Genomic DNA, 22,650 nt, shown 5'->3' with positions numbered 1-22,650 from the left:
ACAGAATAGGTGGAAAGTCACAACTTGCCTTGTCCTATGTGAATCATTTCTTGTTAAATAATCACTCCGTGTCACTACTGGCTTGCTCTTTGCTCTTTATACACAATTGTGTTACAAAAGTTTGTTTTGTTTTGTTTTCTAAACAGATAGAAAGATAGTACACAGAAGAATAGGCCAGAACAAACATACCTGGATGATACAAATTGGTTGCTGGGTTTTCTAGGTTTTGTTTCCCTCTGGGTCTCCTAAGCCAGAAGGCAGTGGAAACACATAAACTATCCTTTTAAAGCCAGTCTCTCTTCCATGCATTGGTGTTTTTCAGTTAGTTCTTTAAATCTTACCGTAACAAAGTAAAGGTTCATTCTACTTTTGGGAGACAGGCTTTCAGCAGAGTAATGTAAAACATTTTTCTTTTGTAAATATTTTAATGGGAAAGGCTATATTGAATCCTGCTCTGTAGACATGGTTTCCTACCTGAGTTTGATAAGAACTTTGTGGCTTCTCTGGGTTCAAGTCATAAGTTTAGTCCCCTCTGAGAAATATTTCTTTGGTTGCAGTTACACCCTGAGTGAATTTACATTTTCCCTAGTTCTGCTTTCTCTTTTTTCTTTCCCTTAGCCATAATTAGGTTTTGGTGTTTTTTTTTTTTTTTTTTTTTTTTTTTTTTTAATGCTAGAATGCTGGGAATCTGCACACTATTTTTAGTAGGATTGGCCCTATTAGTAGAGAGCTATTAAGGCTTTTGCTAGATCATGTTCTGAGTCACTGATAATTCAAGCAGCTAACAGAAAGGAGATGTGAGCAGGGTTGTTGCAGCTTCAATCTGTGATGTGCTGGGGCCTGTATTGATTCAGACAGGATTGCCAGCTGGCAGTGGTAGCAGAAGCTGGGTCTTTCAGGAATGGGAAACTAATTGTAGAGGACTACTAATTAACACCACAGATTCTTGGACAACTAGAAATACTGTATTCTTCCCTGAGGAGATAGAATGGGAATTACCTTCTCCAGATCCAGTGTGATATGGTTAGAAAACAACTGAATTTGTCTTGCTCATTGAAGTATGAGAACTACACAAGAGGAGTCTATTTTCTGTGAGAGTTTATTTCAGGCTGTCTCCTTGCCTGTATTGTTTTCTTTAACAGCTTTTTAAAATTTTCTTTTTTCAGCGATGATGATGTCCACTGGACATGTACTGACCAAGGAGGCAGGTCTGAGAACATAGCCGAAGCTGAAAACAGGAAAACTGGGGGCAAGGAAGAGCCTTGAATCTTGAGGTGGGACGTTGACTCTAAGATGTCCTTGAGCAGTGGAGCCTCCGGAGGGAAAGGAGTGGATGCAAACCCGGTTGAAACATATGACAGTGGGGATGAATGGGACATTGGAGTAGGGAATCTCATCATTGACCTGGACGCCGATCTGGAAAAGGACCAGCAGAAACTGGAAATGTCAGGCTCAAAGGAGGTGGGGATGCCAGCTCCCAATGCTGTGGCCACACTACCAGACAACATCAAGTTTGTGACCCCAGTGCCAGGTCCTCAAGGGAAGGAAGGCAAATCAAAATCCAAAAGGAATAAGAGTGGCAAAGACACTAACAAGCCCACTCCAGGGACTTCCTTGTTCTCTCCAAGTGAGGGAGCAGCAAACAAGAAAGAAGTGCAGGGTCGCTCAGGAGACAGCACCAATGCTGGAGGCCTAGTTGCTGCTATTGGCCCAAAGGGCTCCGAGAAGGCTGCTAAGGTGTCACGCAGTATAGCTGGCTCCAAGAAGGAAAAGGAGAACAGCTCATCTAAGAGTAAGAAGGAGAGAAGTGAAGGAGTGGCGACTTGTTCAGAAAAGGATCCTGGGGTCCTCCAGCCAGTTCCCCTGGGAGGACGGGGTGGTCAGTATGATGGAAGTGCAGGGATGGATACAGGAACTGTGGAGCCACTTGGGAGTATAGCTATTGAACCTGGGGCAGCGCTCAATCCTTTGGGAACTAAGCCTGAGCCAGAGGAAGGGGAGAATGAGTGTCGGCCACTAAAGAAAGTCAAGTCCGAAAAGGTAAGAGGTAGCCAGATCTGGCTGCCCACTGCTCGTCAAAACTGCCCAGGACTAACTGCCAAGTGTTGTGTGCATTCTGTGGGAGGCTCATTAGTTTGTGGGTAATGACCAATTACAAGGTCAGAGCAGCTGGTAATGGTAATGTGATTTTGTTCCAAATTAAAGGATTCCCTACAGAGTCATTTGCAGCAGGCCCAGACCTCTTGGAATACGATTTTGGTTGAGGGGTCAGCTACTTGGTAGGATGAATTTTCTCACACCTTGTTATTGTCACATGTCAGACACTTGTTAGAGGCTAGCATTAAATCTTCATGTGATTTCCTGCTTGACTGGAGTTTCATTATCAGAATCATAATAGTTGATAAATGTATTAGACTTTTAGTTACATGTTTATGCTGAATGATGGTTTTGGGTTTTTTGTTTTTGTTTTTTAATTTAACTTTATATGCATTGGTGTCCCCTGGAACTGGAGTTATAGACAGTTGTAAGCTGCCATGTGGGTTCTGGGAATCAAACCCAGGTCCTCTAGAAGAGCAGCTAGTGCTCTTAACTGTTGGGCTGTCTCTCCAACCCCCTAACTGATGTTCTTAGTGGGATAAATGATAGTGCTGGGTCTCTTGTAGGACAAAGAGTTAATTGTCATGGCCTATCAATTGGTAGCTACCAAAAAACAAAGATACATAGATACCAGTCTAGTAAACAAGGGGCAGGAGGTACTGACTATACTATACAGCACTTAATCGGGCCTTGTGAGTTTCTATGGTAGTTTTGAAAGTTAGGCCTAGAAAGATTCTTTGGCCCCTGAAAGTATTGCTCTCTGCCAGTTATCTCCTGCAACCATCGGAAATCAAAGTCTCCTGGTGGTTTTATTGTTGCCAAATAGTGTAATGATCCCTCGCCTTCTGCCTGACTTGGAATCATAGGTGCCTGCAAACCCAAGAGGCATTAGGACTGAGTTCCTCCCTCCAGGAAAGTGATCTTAGTTGATGTTTCAGGAAATGAAGCTTGTAAGGCTATAGTAGAATGTTTCCAGTCTAGGGTCACCTCAGGCTGCCTCAAACTTGAGCAGCCTACAGTTTCCTACAAAGCAGCTGGCCTGTTGATGAGCTGTTCTTTGGCTCTTGATTTTCTGCTTTGCTCTGCTCACCCTATGCACTCAGCTGATTGCAGCAGATGCGGCATAAATTGATTTCTCTGTAATTACATCAGCTGCAGAAGGGAATACCTATTTCCATATGTAAGTGTTAATAAATAAAGGCTGGATATATGTATTTGGGTGGTGGTGCTCTCTTATTGCCTGGATTTTTACTGGTAGCTTGTGCCTTTTTTTTTTTTTTTCTGTAGGTATTTTGGTTTCTGTCTCTAGCACTAGCACATCTGTAGCATCTGTAGCTTTTAGCAACATCTGGGCATTTTTAGTAACTCGGCTGTGAATTTCTTCCAGTTATATAACACAATGGTTGATTCCCTTTTGCCAGTAGCAGCTGCCAGAGAAGCTGTCTGTGTTTGGGTGGCAGATGCTGTAGTCCACCTCTGTAGAGTCAAGTTCCAGCTGGTTATTGGCATGGTTTATCCTGTGCTGGCTGTGATTTATCATTTTCTCTGGGGGTACAGATGGATAATGCTGTTTTAAAGAGGCCTGGGAGTACCAGGAGTTCTTGTTTCTGTACCAGGCCCATTAGACTGTTCCCTACATCTGGCTTCAGGAAGTCCCTACCATATTTTTATGTTCACAGTCATTGTTCTTCTTGTGTGGAAAAGTACTTCTGAGGGTAGTCTTCATTTTCTCATCATGTAGAGTACCTGTGTTGGAATCTTCTAAATTCAGTTGCAGTCTGTAGGTGAGGATTAATATTGCTTAGTTTTGTGTTGTGTTCATGGTTTTCTTTAAGGAAGAAATGGAATCTGTTTTCTCTTATAGAGCCACCTAAAGCTATATGGCCCGAAAGATACTGTACCTTTAGTTGTTTCATCCTGGTGCTATGGAGTTTTACCCCTTAATGTAACTTTGATGTAAGCTTTACCTCCCTGGTAGACTAAGAATGGAGCAGGCAGATGAGAGATAAGTGGGGAGAGTGATAGTGCTTTATATTTTGGCAGAAAGTAATTTCTGGGAAGTATTTTGAGAAGCATACAATTTTTTGTACAATGTTACCATAAGCACAAATTTAGTTTTTTTGTTTCTTGTGATTTTTCTTTCCATAAAGATCTTTTTATGTAACCCTGGCTTGCCTGAACTTACTGTATAGACCAAGCTGTTCTTTTGTTGTTTTGTTTTTTCAAGAGTATTTCTCTGTGTTGCCCTGCCCTGGCTGTCCTGGAACTGCTTAGACCAGGCTGTTCTTGAACTTGAGGTAGTTCTACCTCTGCTTCTGCCTCTGTAGTGCTGAGATGACTAGCATAAACCAACTACCTGGCTGAGTCTTTTCTAAAAATTCTTACCTTGTGCTCTGGAACCCCATTTGGACACACTTGCTCAAAGGTTCTTTACCGTATTGTCTTTGGTTAATAAAATATTTAAGTAAATGTTTGGAAGTTGCTAGGAGATGAATACACTCTGCAGGGAAAAAACATTTCTGGAATGGAAAGAGGGGAGGAGGCAAAGTGAAAGAAAGGAAAGGATCTGGGGTTGTAGCTCAGTGGAAGAATGGTTGTTGGCCAGAACACAAAGCTAGGGGAGAGGTAGATAAGAAAGAAAAGATAGGAGCTTTGCAGGGAGCATCAGTTTTTGAGAACTTGGAACCCCAGGGTGTTGCATACAATAGCTGCTCAGGGAGTGTTGATTCAAGCTGTATTTAGTTTGCAGGCAGAGTCTTTGAAACCTCTTCAAGATCCCACCCCCCCCCCCCCCCAGAAATGTAGGCTTGCCTCTGATATAACTGGTTTGGAATGTTACTTTTTGTAGGGACAATCAACAGAACCCAAACAGCAAATCATGTATGATGTAATCAAGCTGGGAGCTATCATGAAGAGGGGAAACTCAAAATGTGGAAGACATTTTGACTAAGGATATCACATCCTCTGCTTTTTTCTCTCTTCAAGATTTATTTTATGTATTTGGGTGTTTTGCCTGAATATATGTCTGTGTACATGTATTCAGCACCCAGAGAGACCAGAAGATGTGTTGAATTCTCTGGAACTGGAATTATAGATAATCGTTAGCCACCCTGTGGGTTGTAGGAACTGAAATTGGGTCCTCTGCTACAACAACAAATGCTTTTAACCACTGAGCCATCTCACCAGGCCCAGCTGCCCCCCTTTCCAAATAGGAGAGGAGTCTGTGGTACTAGTTATAATTGTCTTCCCATGTTGCGCATTAGCTAATCAGGGGTTGGATATTCAAATTACCTACTCCAGGGTTTCCTCTATGAAGGTAATGAAAATTCCTTGTGACTGAGGAATTTTCTTTCAGCCCAGGATGTGTATTCCCGCGCTCCCCCCGCACCCCCCCCCCAGGAAATCCCTGTTACTCCAACACACCTTCCTGACAGAGTTTACTGGAGAGACAGAGATGGCTCTTAACAGTCATTGCTGCCCTGAATTGTTGAGACAGAGATGGCTCTTAGCAGCCATTGCTGCCCTGAATAGTTGAACGCTCCTGAAGAGAAGGGGGAGCGAATGCCCAGGAATAAACACATGGAACCTCTGGCTCCTGCCTGCATCCTTGCTTTTGGCTTGATTGATAGGTTGTTAGGTTAAGGATAGAAGGAGAGGTGGGGAGGAGGAGGCAGGATGCCTGTCTGAGTGTCCTGAGCTTGCTGCTTTTGTCGCCACTCTGACAGGCAAGAAAAAAGGAATTCACAAACAAGACAGCAGTGATCTATCAGTGCTGACTGTCAGCGTGTATGTTCAGTACTTTCAGATGAGGCATTTATTTACTTTTTTTTTTTTCAAGTCAGCCCTTGCAGTTAGGGTGTAGAATTTTGCAATCCCAATCATCCTTTTCCTTAGCAGTTGCTTTTGATTTTACACTCTGCTTTGGCAGTGTTTGGGTATCAGCTTCTGCTGCTCTGCTTATTTACCACTCTCATTAATTTAGGACACAAAGAAAACAGTTAAGGGTGCCTTAGCTTTTTGCCTTCAGATTTTGGATTCTATCTTTTATGTGTTCAGAGAGCATCTTCCTTTGCCCTTGATTTCCCATTCTAGTTTATCCCTTCCAGCTCATTTCTTTTGTGTGGCAACCCTTCGTTGCCCAACTTAAGTCAGGTCTCTTATTCTTTTCTGTTATTGACAGTATCACAGTCAACCTTGTTTCCTAAAACTAAAATAAATAGCTGATTCTTACGTAGGTCCAAGTTGCATTGTCTAACTTAAGCATAATTTGTTTTTATTCAGCAGCTCTTGTTTTCCTTATGGGTGAGCCCAGAGAAAGATTATCTAGTCCAATTTCCCCATTTTGAAGACAGGAAGCTAAGAATGGAGAGGTCATGTGACTTTCCCAGGCTTTCAGAGATTAGGACAAAGTGTATCATGGAAGCTAGTGGGTTTTTTTGGTTGTTGTTGTTTCTGTTTGTTTGTTTTGTTTTTTAGATTGTTGTTTGGGTATTTTTGTCTTTGTTTGCTTGTTTTTGTTTTTCTTTTGAGTCTGGGTCTTTATGCCTAGTGAGCCTTGAATTCACTTTGTATCCCAGGCTGGCTTCAAATTCACAGCAATCCTTCTCCTTTGGTCTCCTGAGTGCTGGGATAACAGGTGTGAGCTATCATGCCACACCTGACTAAAGCCAGTTTTTTGTGTGTGTTCCCCCCCCCCAAAAAAAAAACCGGGTTCTAGCTGTCCTGTAATGCTTTTAGACTAGGCTGGCCTCTGCCTCCCAAGTGTTGGAATTAAAGGCATGTGCCACCAAAGCCAGTTTTGTTTGTTGTTTGTTTGTTTTGGTTAATACCATGTTCTTTCTGTGAGCTCAATGACCTGTCCATCTGTGTGTCTGTGTATGTACTTGTGCAGGAACATGAAGGTTAGATGTTCTGCTCTAGTACCTTGCTTTATTCCCTTGATATTATAGGTAGGGACTCTTCAGTTAAACTAGAGATAGACTGGCAGTTAGCAAGCCTATCGGTCTTTCTATCACCTTGACTCCACATCTCTGTGGTTGCAGATATATAACTATCCATGCCTGGCTTTCCCTACCCCCCAAGGGTTCTGGGATCCAAACCAGGCCCTCGTGCTTTTACAGCCAGCACTTTTACTCACCGAACCATCTTTCTAGCCTCTTGAACACCAAATCATATGGTTTGTGTTTCTCTAGATTTCTTTTTGGTTTTTTTGAGACAGGATTTCTCTTTGTAGCCCTGGCTTTTAGATCAGGCTGGCCTCAAAATTCACAAAGATCTGCCTGCCTCTGCTTCCCAAGTGCTGGGTTTAAAGATGGGTACCTGCCGGCTACTCTAGATTTCTTAATGAATCTGTAATTGTCACAGGGATTCTCTGTTGACCCATTTTAAAAACTTAAAAACTGGATTGTAACTTTCCAGGTGTCCCATAAGTGCTATACTTGGTTTTTACAGCCACTTTAACATCACAGACATTCAGTAAACAAAGCATCTTTTGTTGTTGCTGTTTTGTTTTTCAAGACAGTTTTTCTCTGTAGTCCTGGCTATTCTGGAACTCGCTCTGTAGACCTCAAACTCAGAGAGCCACCTGTCTCTGCCTCCTGATTAAATCATGCACCAGTGTTGGAAGGAGGTCCCCTTCCCCCCCCCCTTCCCCAGACAGGGTTTCTCTTTGTAGCTTTGGAGACTGTCCTGGAACTCACTCAGTAGACCAGGCTGGTCTTGAACTCACAGAGATCCTCCTACCTCTGCCTCCCGAGTGCTGGGATTAAGGGCATGCACCACCAACGCCTAGCTGAATTTGGGGTTCTTAAATAGGTGATATCTGTTAAGAGTTAGCATTTGTAAAGGAGTGGGTGTGGTTCAGTCACCAAAGTCTGCTTACCTTGGAAGCACAAGGACATAAGTTTGATTCCCCAAAGCCCATGTAAAAAGTCAGTGTGGTACCAGAGCATACTTGATTTAGTGCTAGGAAGTGGAGACAGGCAGATCCCTGGGGCTTATTGGCCACCTGATCTGTCAAGCGCCAGGCCAATGAGAAACCCTGTTTTAAAGGAGGTGGACAACATTCTTGAGGATAACACCTAAGGTGATCTTCTGACCTACACACACAGGGACACACACACCTGGACACACAAATCTTAAAAAGAAAAAAAAAAGAAAAAAGAAAAAAAAAAAAAAAAAGAATGACCATTCATAGATAGGGCATAATGGGTCTTTTGTAGAATAGGGACTGTTGCTTTTAAGCTACTTCTTTGAACTTGACTCCTTAAGATACATATATGCCAAAATATGTCTTTCAGCCAAATTTTCACTTAAGTCATTGAGACACTGCCAGGTCCATTTTTGAATTGTCATAAATTAATTGCCGATCTTAAGGAGTACATTGTTCATTTGATATGTTTATACAATGTATAATAACAAAGTAAGGATAATTAGCATTTTTATCTCAAACATTTATCATTTCTTTGTGTTGGAAACCTTCAAATTCTTTCCTTGTGCTTTATACTATAATCATCTTATATTGTGTAGACTTTAGAATTTACTTGTCCCTTGTAAGTTGTATGTGACTTTCCTGTTTGGCAATTATATAAGCAGATAACCCTGTCCAGTGCTGCTTACCAGAACACATCACTGATAGATTGTCAAGCTATTATGAATAGTAATTGTTATTTGGGAGGGGGATGGCGTACATATTGAGGTCAGAGGACAAGCTATAGGAGTGGGTGCTCTCCTTTCACCATGTGGGTCCCAGGATCAAACTCAAGGCGTCAGGCTTAAAAAGCAGATACCTTTCTTTACTTGTTGAACCATCTTCACTGGCCCAGATACTGTTACTGTGTTGTTTTTTCAAGACAGGGTTTCTCTGTGTAGTTCTGGCTGTTTTGAATTTACTGTGTAGATCAGGCTGGCCTGGTACTCAGAGATTAATTTAAATAAGTTCTGGGATTAAAGGTGTATGCCGCCGCCACCCAGCAATATTACTGTTTTGTAGAGAGAAGATAGGCTGTTGAATATCATTGTTCCTTTCCTTCATATATAAATGGTTGTATCTTAGATTCTAGGTACTACACTTGGGGATGGAATATATGTATACTGATGAGTAAAGCCTTGACTCCTTTCTTAGAGCTAACAGTTTATCAACTAAAGTAGAGTGCCTAAAAGTATGCACATAAAGTCTAAGTAAGTATGACTTTCAAAATGTGGAGTTATTCGGCTGACAAGATGGCCTAACAGTTAAACTTATTGTCAGGAGAGCCTCACTACCTGAATTGAAGCCCCCACCCCTCACCCCTTCTGCCTCAGAACCTATAGTATAAGAAGAGAACTGATTCCAGAAAGTTGTCCTTTGACCTCTGTATTGTTCTGTGATGCATGTACCCACAGTCATAGGTACATATCATAATCACATATATGTAACAGGTTTGTGTGTGTGTGTGTGTGTGTGTGTGTGTGTGTGTACATTGTTGACCCTACAACAGATCTTTTGCATAGTTTTTTGGGAGAAGGACTCAGAAATATTAACTTTCAAGTCTGTCCAAATGACTGCAGTATACATTAAAGAGCTTTTGAGAACCTTTGTATATCTTCTTTATGAGGTACATATTGGGAGCTATTTCTAATTTTAAAACCAGCTTTAATGTAAAATTCACATAATTTTATGATTTTGTGATTAATATTAAGAATATACTCTGGAGCTGGCAAGGTGGCTTAGTAGGTTAAGGGACCCTGCCAAGTCTAATGACCTGAGTTTGATTCCCAGAACTCACAGAACTGACTCTCAAATTGTCCTCTGATCTGAACACCTAAACCATGACAAATGCATGTGTACTCACACTCCTCCCTTACCCCTTTTCTAATTTTTTTCCTTATTTAAAGAATGAGCTCTGTAGCCTCACTGCTGGAGTTTGTATATCAGCTCTGTGCTTCTGAGTCTTGTCCAAGTTACTTAACTGTTCCGTGCCAGCTGTCACATGGAAAAAGAGTATGCACATAGGTTATTGCAGCATAATTAGTGTTTGGGCCTTGTGGCACATATCTTTAATCCCAGCACTTGGGAGGCAGGCAGATCTCTATGTGTTCAAGGCCAGCCTGGTTCACATAGGAAGTTCTAAGATAGCTAAGGCTACATAACAAAATCTTGTTTACAAAACATTAGTTAACTCAGAAAAAACCATTTAGAATGGTATGTAACACCATTCTAGGTGTTACTCAGGCAGCACTCAGTAACTATTAGAAAAAAAATCATTTAAGTTGAAGTATGTGTCAGTCTGCCCTGGGCAGTAGTGATCTTACTTATAACAACAGTCCACTGCACAAGAAGCCCAACAGGAAAACGTAAACATACTGGCTAAGATTCAGCACTGTGCCCAGAAGAAGTTCCAAACCTGGGCTGGAAAATTTGCATGCTGATGCTATATTCTACAGTTTCAAAAGCCCAAGAATAGGTTTCAGAGGTACTGAAGTAGCTTCACTGCATTTCACATTTCATATAAATTGCATTTCTTTTTGGCCGAATCCCTGGAATATGTTGGATGGATGTTGCCATGGGTCTGCCAGCATATAAAGTCTCATGGCAGAGCATGGAAGAACAGTGCTTTTGTTGCTACATAAGTGTGCAAGCAAAAATAAAATCTAAGTCCTGGCCCTCAGTTTTCCTACTCTGATGTGAATTTGTATTTTTTCCATTTGGGTAAAAGAGCTTTTACCAGCAGGGCTTATCCAGGGAGACAGCAGGGCTTGTGCTTTCAGGCTAGAGGTGGCAATAACACACACAGCTGAGATCTGCCACTGCTGACTGCCTGAGCCCTTCTCTCTGTGGTTTGCACTCTTGAAGCCATGCTTGAGTAACCTGCCTCCAGAGCTGCTGACAGGGCTGTGTTCAGAGGCCTTGGAAATTACACTGTTCATTTCCTTATCATCCTCTGACCTGCAGTGCAGAGCCTTCTGGTGCAGGAACAAGGCAGAAAAAAAAAAAAAAAAATCCAGACAGCTTCTCGCCAGCATGTGTCAAGAGCTACAAAGAAGGAAATTGGACTTGCTCACTTAAAAACCATGGGGTTAGGCTTTGATTTTTGGATCCTGCTGAGAGTTATTTGTGTGTGTGAGCATGTTTTATCTCTGTATTTGTATAGAATGATTCTGTACACGGCAATGCTATGGAAGAGGAGTGTCTGAAAGTAGAGAGCAGAGCAGAGGAAGATTGCTTTCTTCTTCAGTTAATTTCCCAGTTGTACTATTGGAGTAGGCTTGGAAGAATTAGCATCAGGAAGGTGCCAGACCATATTAATATTTTAAAGTATATTTCTCTTGATACAGTTTAGTCATGGATGAGAGTACCCACATAAGAAATGTCCTTGGCTGTCTGAGGAGACATTTCTATCAAATGCTTTTCCCTGGTTACTTGTCCTAGATGATCCTGGTGTCAGTGCTTATGTTGCCTTAGATGTTAGATCTGTCTCAGTAAGAGGCAAAGTTCATTTGAGATAGAGAACAGAATGCTGGAAGAGAATTAGGGAGGGTAATTTAGAGCATTTTGAAATTTGCTATTTATAGGACAAAATTATACTTCAGGGGGCTAGAGAGTTAAGACTTAGGAGTTAAGAGCACTTGCTGTTTTTGCAGAGGACCAACATTCTCAGCGTCTATGTCAAGTATCTTTCAACTTCCCATAATTTCAGTTGCAAGAGATCTAACACTCTCTTCTGGCCTCTGCTGGCACCACACACATCTGGCATTCATACAGATACCCATACATGCATACATAAAAATAAGAAGATGATAAAATAGATCTGATCTATTTTAAAGAGTATTTCTAGCTCCATTATGGGGGTTGATATTACAAAGTGACCTCTCTTTTAGCATGTTTCTTTTACCGTAGGAGAACAACAGGAAAGGGTTGTTTTGTTTCTGTATGAAGGTGAAAAATTGAGATGCTCACTCTACATTGTATCTGTTCATAATTCTTTCTTGGTTTTGAATTTTCATGGCCTTAATGTCAGTGGTACATTTTTGGCTTCAGAACAGGAAAGGGAGGGAGGAATCATAGAGGCATTTTTAAGCCCTCAGTGTCTGTCTGTCTTTTGAAAGTACTCCAGAAGTGCCTTCACATGGAGTGATAGCTAAGGTGAAATGGTGCCTTCAGCATCAGCAGCTTTTGAGGCCTGGTTAAAGACTCCAGTGTCAGATTCAGCCCAAGCTCCCAGGTTAACCCTTGGACTCTGTTTCCTACCATTTGCATTTTAACATTTCTTGTGGGATTTCCCACCCGGTTCCACAGCTGCCTTGCCCCAAATGAACACTCAGACACTATATTAATTATAATACTATTGGCTGGTGACTAGGGCTTCTTATTGGCTAGCTCTGTCTTAATTATTAACCCATTTTTATTAATCTAAGTATTTCCACATGGTCTTATCTTACCGGAGAAGGGTCTGGACTTCTTACCCCTTTGTGGTCTCCCATAGCATCTGCTAAGCGTCTCCGCAGAGAAGACAGCAATTTTCTGTTTGTCCGTGCATATATCCTGAATCTGCCCAGCTACCTCACTTCTTGTCTGTCTGTGCAGATCTCCAGACCTCTATGGTTAGCTAGTGGCAAGTTTTTACCCAGCTATGTCACTACCTGTCTGGCCAATCAGTGTTTTATTCATTAACAAATACGAGAAACATGTATACAGAAGAACATTCCCCAGCAAACATTAGCTCTCCTACCTGTTGTGGTGGTGCATATTTGTAATCCCAACACTTGGGAGGCTGATGGGGGCAGGAGCTTGAGAGTTCAAGGTAAGCCTCCTATAGTAAAGTAGACCCTATTTCCAAAAGAAACAACAAAACCCCCAAACATTAGTTGTCCTACTGACTGATATTCAAGTTTCAGATCCACTATTATTGTGTCCCCCTTCTTCTTAAAGTGAAAATGAGGGACCAAAGTCATAAGAGCATTTTCTGCTCTTGCAGTGGGTCCTGGTTCAGTTCTCAGCACTCACACGATGGCTCACAGCCATCTATGTCTCCAATTCCATAGCATTAGGTACCTTTTTCTGGCCTGCATGAGCACTGTATGCACCTACTACATAAACATACATATAGGTAGAAACACCCATACATATAAAAATAAATATTAAATTAAATAAAATTTTATTGGCTTTTGTTTTTCAGGAAAAGGTTTCTTTATGTAGCCCTGGCTGTCCTGGAACTCACTTTGTAGGCCAGGCCTGTCTCAAACTCACATAGATCCACCTGCCTCTGCTTCCCAAGTGCTGGATTCCTATTAAATTTTAAGTAAAAATGAAGTTTACCAATAACTTTAAAGAGTAAAAAATAACCCTAGAGCTGGTTGGTGGTGGTGCGTGCACCTTTAATCCCAGTACTTGGAAGGTGGAGGCAGAGGCAGATTGAGCTCTATAAACCTGGTCTACAGAGTGAGTTTCAGAGAAACCCTGACTCAAACCTACCTATACCTACACACACACAAAAGTAACCCTGGGCCAAATATGTAACTTTTCTTTTTTTTTTTCCCCCCCCTTTGCTGTACAGATTATCTTTTCTCTTTGTTGACAAATTGAGGTGCCCCAAATTGGAGGGATTATGTGTGTGTGTGTGTGCGTGTGCGTATGTATGTATATATGTATGTATGTATGTATGTATGTATACTACAGTACACATGTACTGGTCAAAGAACAATTTGCAAGAATTGATTCTTCTACCATGTGGATCCTAGGGATTGAGTTCAGGTCAGGCAGGGTCTTTATCCTAAGCCCATGTTCCCATATTAGGGTTTGGGACCTTGAGAACAGAAGAAACACTCAAAATATTTACCTTTTCAAGCTTCCCCTTCTGTGACAGACAAAAAAGGAAGCTTAAGTACTTAGATATTGTTAAGTATCCAAAAATTGTCTTCACAGTTGTACGTACCTGGAATCTCATCTGAGTCGGGAGGATCACTTGAGCTCCAGGAGTTGGAGATCAAGTTAGGCAACACAGCAAGATCTTAAATTTAAAAAAAAAAAAAAGGAAAAAAGAAGGGGGGGCTATTTCTAATGTATTATTCCTAGCTGTGAGTTACAGAGATAGAGGTTGTTATGAAATTAAGGAAAAAGACTATCTTTAGAGACCTTGAGAATTGATTGCCTGAAATACTTAGCACGTGTCATTTTATGATAGGTAGGTATATTGTAACTCCTACTAATTTCCAAGAAGGCTTGAGGGAGAGATGGATCCAGAACATTTAGAACTATTGTGGTTTAGGCTAATATTTGGTTGATTAGTTCACCTATCAGTGACTCATTTTGGCAAAGGTCATTTGGAAGAACCATAGCTCTTGCTTAGAGCCATTTCCTTTAAAATCAGTTTTTTGTTTTTGTATTTAACTAATCTTTAAAAAAGGTTATTTACTTGGTGTGAGTGTGTATGTGCGTGTGTGCTGGCACGTGTGCCGCATATGTGCATGTGTGCTGGCTGGTGTGAGTGCCTGCCGCAGTGCACAGTGGAGGTGAGTGGGCAGCTTTATAGGGTTGGTTCGCTCCTTCCACCTTCCTTATTGATTCCAGGGGTCAAACCTAGGTCACCAGGCGTGGGCACCCAGTGCCCTTAGCACTGAGCTTTCTCACTGGCCTCAGTCTTAAGCCTTTTGAGGGATTAGCATAATAGCCTGAATAGTCAAGAAGAATGAGTATCAGAATACTACTTTTTTTGAGCTTTTCTCTAGCTTCAGGAGGGAGAAAAAAAGGTCTTAAGGAGAACATTCTTTAATTTGAAGCATTTGTTGTCTACTGGAAGAGTACAGTTGGACTGTGTCCCTGGAAAACTCTCTAATTGCTTTTAAACTTTAAACAGTTGAGTTTTGGCCCTACTGACAAACAATGGAATATGTTTTGATGAATTTTCCTTTCTGGGTTCTGTCTTTGTATGGTAATAGATTTTTTTAAAAGGGAAAAGGCAGGCAGATCTCTGTGAGTTCGAGGCCAGCCTAGTCCACAAAGCGAGTTCCAGGACAGGCTCCAAAACAATATAGAGAAACCCTGTCTTGACAAACCAAAAAAAAAAAAGAAAGAGAAAGAAAAGAAAAAGGTTTTCATAAACTGGTACCCAGTTCACTCAGCTCAGAGTTGGTATTTTTGGATGGTTTCTTCATTATTCAGGGGCTTAGAAGTTCTCTGAATCAACTATCAGTGAAAGCTACAAAATATTGTGGAAAGGAGACACATGGCACAAGTTTACCTTGCACCAGCCAAAAGTTATGTGGCTTGTATAGATGATTATTCAAGGTACAGAAGTCCCTTAGTACTTAGACTTCTCAATTTAGGCCACATATTAGAATCTCTTTTGGAGCCTTTTGAGTTTGTGGGCTTTTAATATTCCTCTGTTAAAACCCATTATTCTTGTGGAAGCATTCTATACAGATCCTTTACCATATTGTATAATTGAGATTGGAATTTAATTACAACAGTTCTCCCTTCCCTTTCCTCCCTCCAATCCCTCCTATATATCCCTCCCTGCTCTCCTTCAAAAATCAATTTTTATAGCATGCATATATGTACTTGTATATACATATTCCTAAATGTGCCAGTTGAGTTCATATAATGTAGCTGTCCATTTGGTACTAAACAACCAATTCATGTCCCCTTCCTTGGGTAGGACCACCTCTCCTGCTCCCAGCTTTCATCAGTTGTCTGTAGTCCTTTTTTGTAACATTGAGTCCTTGTGGGTTTTTCCCTGTCCAGCTTGGCACATTCGTTGGTGTCCTTGTTTGGCTCACTTTTGGGCAGTTTTGTTGGTGAGACTTTGTGGGCATTGCTTCTGATGTTACTAGAAGACAAAATCTCAAAAAGCAAAGTCCCTGATCCTTAACCCTCTGGCTTTTATAGTCCCCAGTGAACTCTTAAAGTTTTCTTTGCCATTCCCAGATAGGGCTACCCACTGTACTTTAGATGTGTTTGCTGTTCAGGGTGTCTTATATCATGTTCCAGATTCTCCAGATACCCCTTTTCAGCACTTGATCTACATATAGCACAGGGCCAGTGGTTTAGGGATACAGTTATAATGTACCCAGGTTTGCAGTTTCATCATTATTAGGACAAATACTAAATTTTTGAAAGTTTATAAAAAGCTTTTAAGGACTAGTGTTCACATCAGCATTACTGACTCAACTTTAAAGTAGACAGATTCGAAGTTAATTCGTTGCTTTATTGTTTGTCATGGTACTCTATTCAATCCAAACTGGCCTCAAATTTAATGCTAGGATTATAGGTATGTATCAGCACTGCTAAAGAAAATCTTTATGGCTGGATCTGCTTGCCACAGTCTGACAATTTAGATTTTTTTTTTTTTTTTTTTTTTTTGAAGTTGATTAAGAGAGAACAACACATATTTGGATAGTCAAAATTTATTGCTGATCCAAAAGCAGGGGTTTGGGGGTTTTTTTCCCCATGAGCTTGTGATTATATTTTTGTGTTTATTATGGACAAAGATGTTTCCTGGAAGTTTGCAGCATTCTAAAATAAAAGAAAGCTACTATAAACAAAGACTTTATTCCTGCCTGAGCCTACTTTTGGACATTACCAAACTAAGCAAGCTGTTTTAGGAAGGTAAACTATTAACCTCAAAGAAAGCAGAAATCCCTTATCTCAGTTTTTAAAATGTTTTTGTTGTTGTTTTGTTTTTTCAAAATGGAGTTTCTTTGTGTAGCTTTGGAGCCTATCCTGGCACTTGCTCTGTAGACCAGGCTGGCCTTGAACTCACAGAGATCAGACTGCCTCTGCCTCCCAAGTGCTGTGATTAAAGGCATGTCCCACCAACATCCAGCCATCTCTTAGTTTTTTATTTGTTTGTTTTGTCGTTAATAAACATAATTTCTTTGAAGTTTAGAAGAGAATTAAATGTTTTGAGCTATAAACTATTTTCTACTAGTATATTGTTTGTTTGCTTGATTTGGGGTTATTGTGTTTGTTTGTTTATAATGGGTCTCCTTTAATCCAAGCTGGCCTCAGAGTCACTGTATAGGAAGATGACCTTGCACTCCAAGTCCTTCTGCCTCTGCCTCACAAGTGCTATGATTGCAGACATGTACTATCAAGCCTTACTTCACTGCTGAGATTTTAAGTGTCTTACTTAAGGAAGAATGATTAGAATTTAATTGTTAACAGAGATGAACAAATGCCTAAGTATATTATGAAGTTGTTTTAAAATATTGTGGAATGATATTTTTGACAAAATTAACATCCTTATACAAAGAAATTTAAAACTGCATTCAGCATTGATTTGAGTATTATTTCAACTCTGAGAATTTATATTAATTCTCTTCTCTTGATGAGTTTTTAAAAAGATTTTTGTAGTATCTCAAGTGCATCCATACACTGTAGGAGAACAGAAAATTGGCAGTTGTGTGGTGGGGAAATTGTCACACAAAATGACTACACATTTGTACACACCACATTAGAGCAGATCAGCTCCACCCTCTGCAGACTCCCAAACATCTGCTGGGATGTCTGTTACAGACAAAGCATGCCATAAGACATTTCATGTATTGCTTATACATGTGTGCTTGGATGGAGAATATTGGGATTTGAAATTAAACAATCTCAGAAAAGGCTGACATTTCCCCCCCTCTAGTATCTCTTATCCTTTCCCATCTTACCAGGTGGTAAAAGTCGGAGTGTGCTTTCTGCAGACTGGAACTGACCTTCAGAGTTACTTAGGGAAATGACATGTAATTATTAGTGTATATAAACTTTATCGTAAGCCAAGCAAAATACTTGTGTAATAGGAGGTGCATAGGGAGTTGGGGTGATAGTAAAGTGCTTGCCAGGTAAGCTTGGAGCGGAGACCTGTTTCTAAGCACCATGCAGAAAGCTGGGTGTGGTTATCCTAATGCTAAAGAAGCCAGAGACAGATGGATCCTTGGTGTTGGCTGGCCAGCTAGCCTAGTTGGTAGCAAGCCCAGGTCCCAATAAGAGCCCTATCTCAAAAAAGGGGGGGGCAAAAAACCAGGAACCTCTGGCCTCCACATGTACCCACAAATAGATTCACACACAAGAAACACAAATTGAAAAACCAAAGTGGAATAGACACCGAGTAGGTTAACAGCCAATTCAGATCTCCTGTGTATGGCTCTGTCCAGGGTGTATACTTAATGGCTAGAATATAAGGCCCAAACTGTACAAATTGCTCATTCTTTCTCACTCTCTTTTTGGTCAAGCTTCCTGGGTTTTGCTTTTGTGACAGAGTCTCAATCATCCCAGGTTGGCCTTGAACATCCTTTTTAAACTTTTAAGTTCTGGGAGTAACTGTTACCACCACACCTAGTTTTCAAGATTGCCTTGAACTCCTGCCTTCATCTGTTGAGTACTGAGTACTAGAAGTACAGGCTTGTGTTTTTCTTTCTTCTTTCTTTCTTTCTTTCTTTCTTTCTTTCTTTCTTTCTTTCTCTCTTTTTTCTTCCTTCCTTCCTTCCTTCCTTTTTTTTGCAGGGGCAGCTACATATAGTTCATTTTATCATGTTAAATGGCACTTGGCAGGCAGAGACAGGAGCATGATGACACCTTTAAGGCCAGCCTGATAACCAATTGAATTCTAGACCAGACCATCGAGTAGGCTACCTATGGAGACAGATCTCACCACACACACACACACACACACACACACACACACACACACTCTGTCTCTCTCAAAGAAATGAAAAAAAAAATGTACAGTTACCGGTTAAACATACAAAATTATCTTGGGATCCACATGATCTCTTTAGTGGAAATTTAAGGTCCAGTCATAGAGTCCAGTATAATATAGAATACTGACTTTAAAAGTATTTACTTTTAAATTCAACTGTCCCTCATAATATCTAAATTCCTTCTGTTTGTAGGTTTCCTTGGTCAGGGTAGAAAACAGACCATTTCTATGATAATCTCAGGTTTCACAGCTTTATAAAACCATCCTGTAGATGTGACCGGAAGACCTGTTCTGCTATCAGTGTTGATTCCTGAGTCTCCGTTTTTTGTTTTGTTTTGTTTGTTTGTTTTTAAGATAGGGTTTCTCAGTGTAACAGCTTTGGCTGTCCTAGAGCTCAGAGAGATCTACCTGGCTACTCTTCTTTCTCCTTAAACTGGCACCTTGGGTAGCTACTTCAAGGTTTTCCTCAGTAGTCCTTTCTGACTTTAAATCTAAACCATGCTTTTATATCTGAACTTTTATTTTCAGTTGTTGGTTCTCATGCCCTGCCCCCCACCTTTCTGTCTGAGGGGATCTCACATATCTGATGTTAACCTAAAACTCAATTTGTAGCTAAGGCTGACCTCAAACTCATGATCCTCCTGCCTCTACCTCCAGAGTGCTAGAGGAGACACATCAGCTTTTATTGTTGGTCCTCTATTAAATAGACTTTTTTGCTTAATTATGGTCTTACTTTTCTGTTACTTTGAAGAGACATCATGATCAAGACAACTTATAGAAGGGTTTCCTGGGGACTTTCTTACAGTTTCAGAAAGGATATTTAGTCCACTAACATTTGGCAAAATTTATAGAAAATATTCTGTCTATTCTATCTTTGTGAGTTTAAAGTTTTATATGTAATTTATCATAACTAAGGAAAACTGTAACTATAATTGTCTTCAGCTCCATCAAAGGCCTCAGAAGGATAATATATAAACTCTAGAATTTATAGAGATATCTTGCTGCCTGAATAGTCACCCAGTGTTCTTCTGTGATATTGGGGTATCCCTCTTCAGTTCATAGGCCAGTGTGTCTAGCAGACTTCTCAGTGAAGCAGGAAATTTGAAACTGTCCGCCTGTATTGGCAGTTTGTTAGTCATTTTTCTGTGTCCTGCAGAATGTCTGACAGATTTCCATATAGCAGGAACCCTGTAGGACTGTCCCATCTTATTTTTTCAAGTTCAGCATTCACTTTCCTGTGGGTCCTGCATGTCCAGTTTATACAGCATACAGGCAAACAGTCCAGGCAAGAGCAGTTTCTTGCCCAAATGGCTAGTTTTGTTACATGGGAAGCAATCTCCATAACGAGTTTCTTCAGTGCCCATCTTCCTCTCTGACATAATTGGTGTTGCCAGGAACAGTTGTGTCTCACTGTCATGAAAACCCTAAACCATTTTAAATGCCATATTATATAGGTCTTTGAAAGGTTTGAAGACTGTCCATTTGAAACATATCTCTGTATATCTAGAAAATCTAACTGACATAAGTTTTGACTGTTCTAGGTTACTATCTGTAATCTGTATTTTATTAATTATACAGGTGTGAGGATGCATATTCACTTTATAGCTAAGACTCTGTTACTGAATTGCTGTGTCCTGAGACCTTGAAGAACACCCCCCCCCCATGGGTAAAGGGAGGAGATCTAGAGGAACTTTGATACTAAACAGCTGAAGGGTAGCAAACAGTGGTGGTGACTAAAATAAAGTACTAGAATGACATGAAGTACCAATTGTCCCCAACAGTGTTGCTACGTAAAGAGTCTCAGACTCATGAGGCTCCTTCCTCATCTTCCAGAGTGCTAGGATTGCAGGTATTTGCCACCATACACAGCAGTACTGTCCGCCCCCCTCCTCCCACCCTGCCCTCCCTTTTTTACAAGCTCACTGAATATGACTTTCAACTCAGTCGCATATCAGTGTTTAGAACATTACCATCATAAAATATAAAGTCTGGCTAGAGACTGAATGAAAAAAAAGGAAATAAAAGAAAAGGACATCTGCTTCTAGGTGTGGTGAAGGAGGTTTATTGTAGATAAAAGAGAGAGCAGAGATAACCTGGGAGAGTCCAGAGTGTTTATCATCAGGTGGAGCTGGGCCATGGGGGAGGGGGGAGGAAAGAGAGGGGAACCAGGTGTAGCAGCCAGGAAGCCAAAGGTCCAAAAAAGGGCAGCTAATGAAAATGTCTTGATTATATAAAGGGGAAGAACCTCTGAGGAAAGGGTAGCCCAGCCCCTCGGTAGAGGGCAGAGTATGCCAGCTATACCATAACAGGTAGGGACTGAGGGATGCTGGGAGAATCTGGAGACCAGTTCTGCTTTGATATGTTAAATCGGCAACTCAGAGTGGGGTTGAAACTTAACAGAGACAGAGAGACATGGCTCAGCAGTAAAGGGCACTCGGCTGTTCTTGCAGAGGACCCAGGTTCAATTCCCAGCACACATATGGTGACTCAAAACCATTATAACTTAAGGGGATCGGATATCCTCTTTTGGCAAATTAGGCACCAGGTACACATGGATTTCATACATACATACAAGCCAAACATTCAAACACATAAAATAAATTAAAAATAAAATGTAAAATCTGAGATACAATAATCTTGGGGTTAGAAAGATGACTCAGTGGTTAAGAGCACTTACTGCTCTTGGAGAAGATCCAGGTTTGTTTTAAGGTACCCACATGAAGGGCTCCAGAAAATGAGACACCGTGCCCTCTCTAGCCACACAGGCACTACACACACAAAGTACACAGAGAGAAAAGCAGGCAACACATACATAATTACAATTTTTTATTTGTTTTTTGAGACAGGGTTTCTCTATATTGCTTTGGAGCCTATCCTGGAACCAGCTCTGTAGATCAGGCTGACCTTGAACTCACAGAGATCCTCCTGCCTCTGCCTCCCAAGTGTTGGAATCAAAGGTGTGCACCACCAATGCCTGGCTAAATACAGAATTTTTAATTGTTTATATCTGTTTTGGTTTTTCGAGACAGGGTCTTTATGTAAGCCTTGGCTGTCCTAGAACTTATTCTCTTGACTAGGCTGGCCTGGACTCACAGAGAGCTACATGCCTCAGCCTTCCAAGAGCTGGGATTAAAGGCAGGTGCCACTACGGCTGGGCAAAATGTTTATATCTTAAAAAATATTTATTAACCAGACATATCGGAGCACATATTTAGTCCCAGAACTCAGGATGCAGAGGCATGTGGGTCTCTGAGTTTGAGGACAGCCTGGTCTACATAGTGAGACCCTGTCTCACACACACACAAAAATACTGGTCTGTGTGTTTTTTTTATCTGAATGTATATATGTGTTAGCCGTTTGCTAAAAAGTACTCTTCCTTCCAGTATTCTGTTTCTTGAGATAGACCAATGTAGCCGGTTTATGAATATGCATGATTTATGCAGGTTTTGCTGTAATTGTTCTGTTTCCATAGAATGTAAGATTCTTTCAGTATAAAACCAGGCAGCCTATAACTGTCTTAAGTCTGTCTTATAAACTCCTAAAAATTTGACATTTGTGGTAGGATGGAAAGGCAGGGGAGGGAAAAAAAATTCTGAGAATTTCAATTTCAAAAACCTTTTTGGCTGGTCGGTAGTGGCACAAGCCTTTAATCCCAGCACTAGGGAGGCAAAAACTGGCAGATCCCTCTGAGTTCAGGGCCGGCCTGGTTTACAGAGTAAGTTCCAGGACAGCCAAGGCTACATAAAGAAACCCTATCTGAAAAACAAACATTTAAGGAAAAAAAAAAAAAAAAACAAAACAGGTATTGGTGGCTTACTTCTTTGATCCCAGCGCTTGGGAGGCAGAGGCAGGTGGATCTCTGAGTTTTGAGGCCAGCCTGGTCTACAGAGCT

The 22,650-nt window shown here is 40.9% G+C and overlaps 1 protein-coding gene across 3 annotated transcripts in view; it reads left to right on the top strand.

Moving 5' to 3' along the window:
- Window positions 1–22,650, top strand: part of Znf609 (zinc finger protein 609) — a 138,136-nt gene that overhangs the window by 32,237 nt on the left and 83,249 nt on the right. For all 3 annotated transcript variants that reach the window (XM_051197793.1, XM_051197792.1, XM_051197791.1), the window contains exon 2: window positions 1,167–2,040. In XM_051197793.1, coding sequence (XP_051053750.1) covers window positions 1,294–2,040 — 747 coding nt within the window. In that variant the 5' untranslated portion in view covers window positions 1,167–1,293. The remainder of the gene's footprint in view (window positions 1–1,166; window positions 2,041–22,650) is intronic.

Source organism: Phodopus roborovskii, unplaced genomic scaffold (assembly GCF_943737965.1).
Source record: "Phodopus roborovskii unplaced genomic scaffold, PHOROB, whole genome shotgun sequence".
Classification (NCBI taxonomy): Eukaryota; Metazoa; Chordata; class Mammalia; order Rodentia; family Cricetidae; genus Phodopus; species Phodopus roborovskii.
The sequence above is the reverse complement of the archived record's forward strand: the minus strand, read 5'-3'. Positions and strand labels throughout refer to the sequence as shown.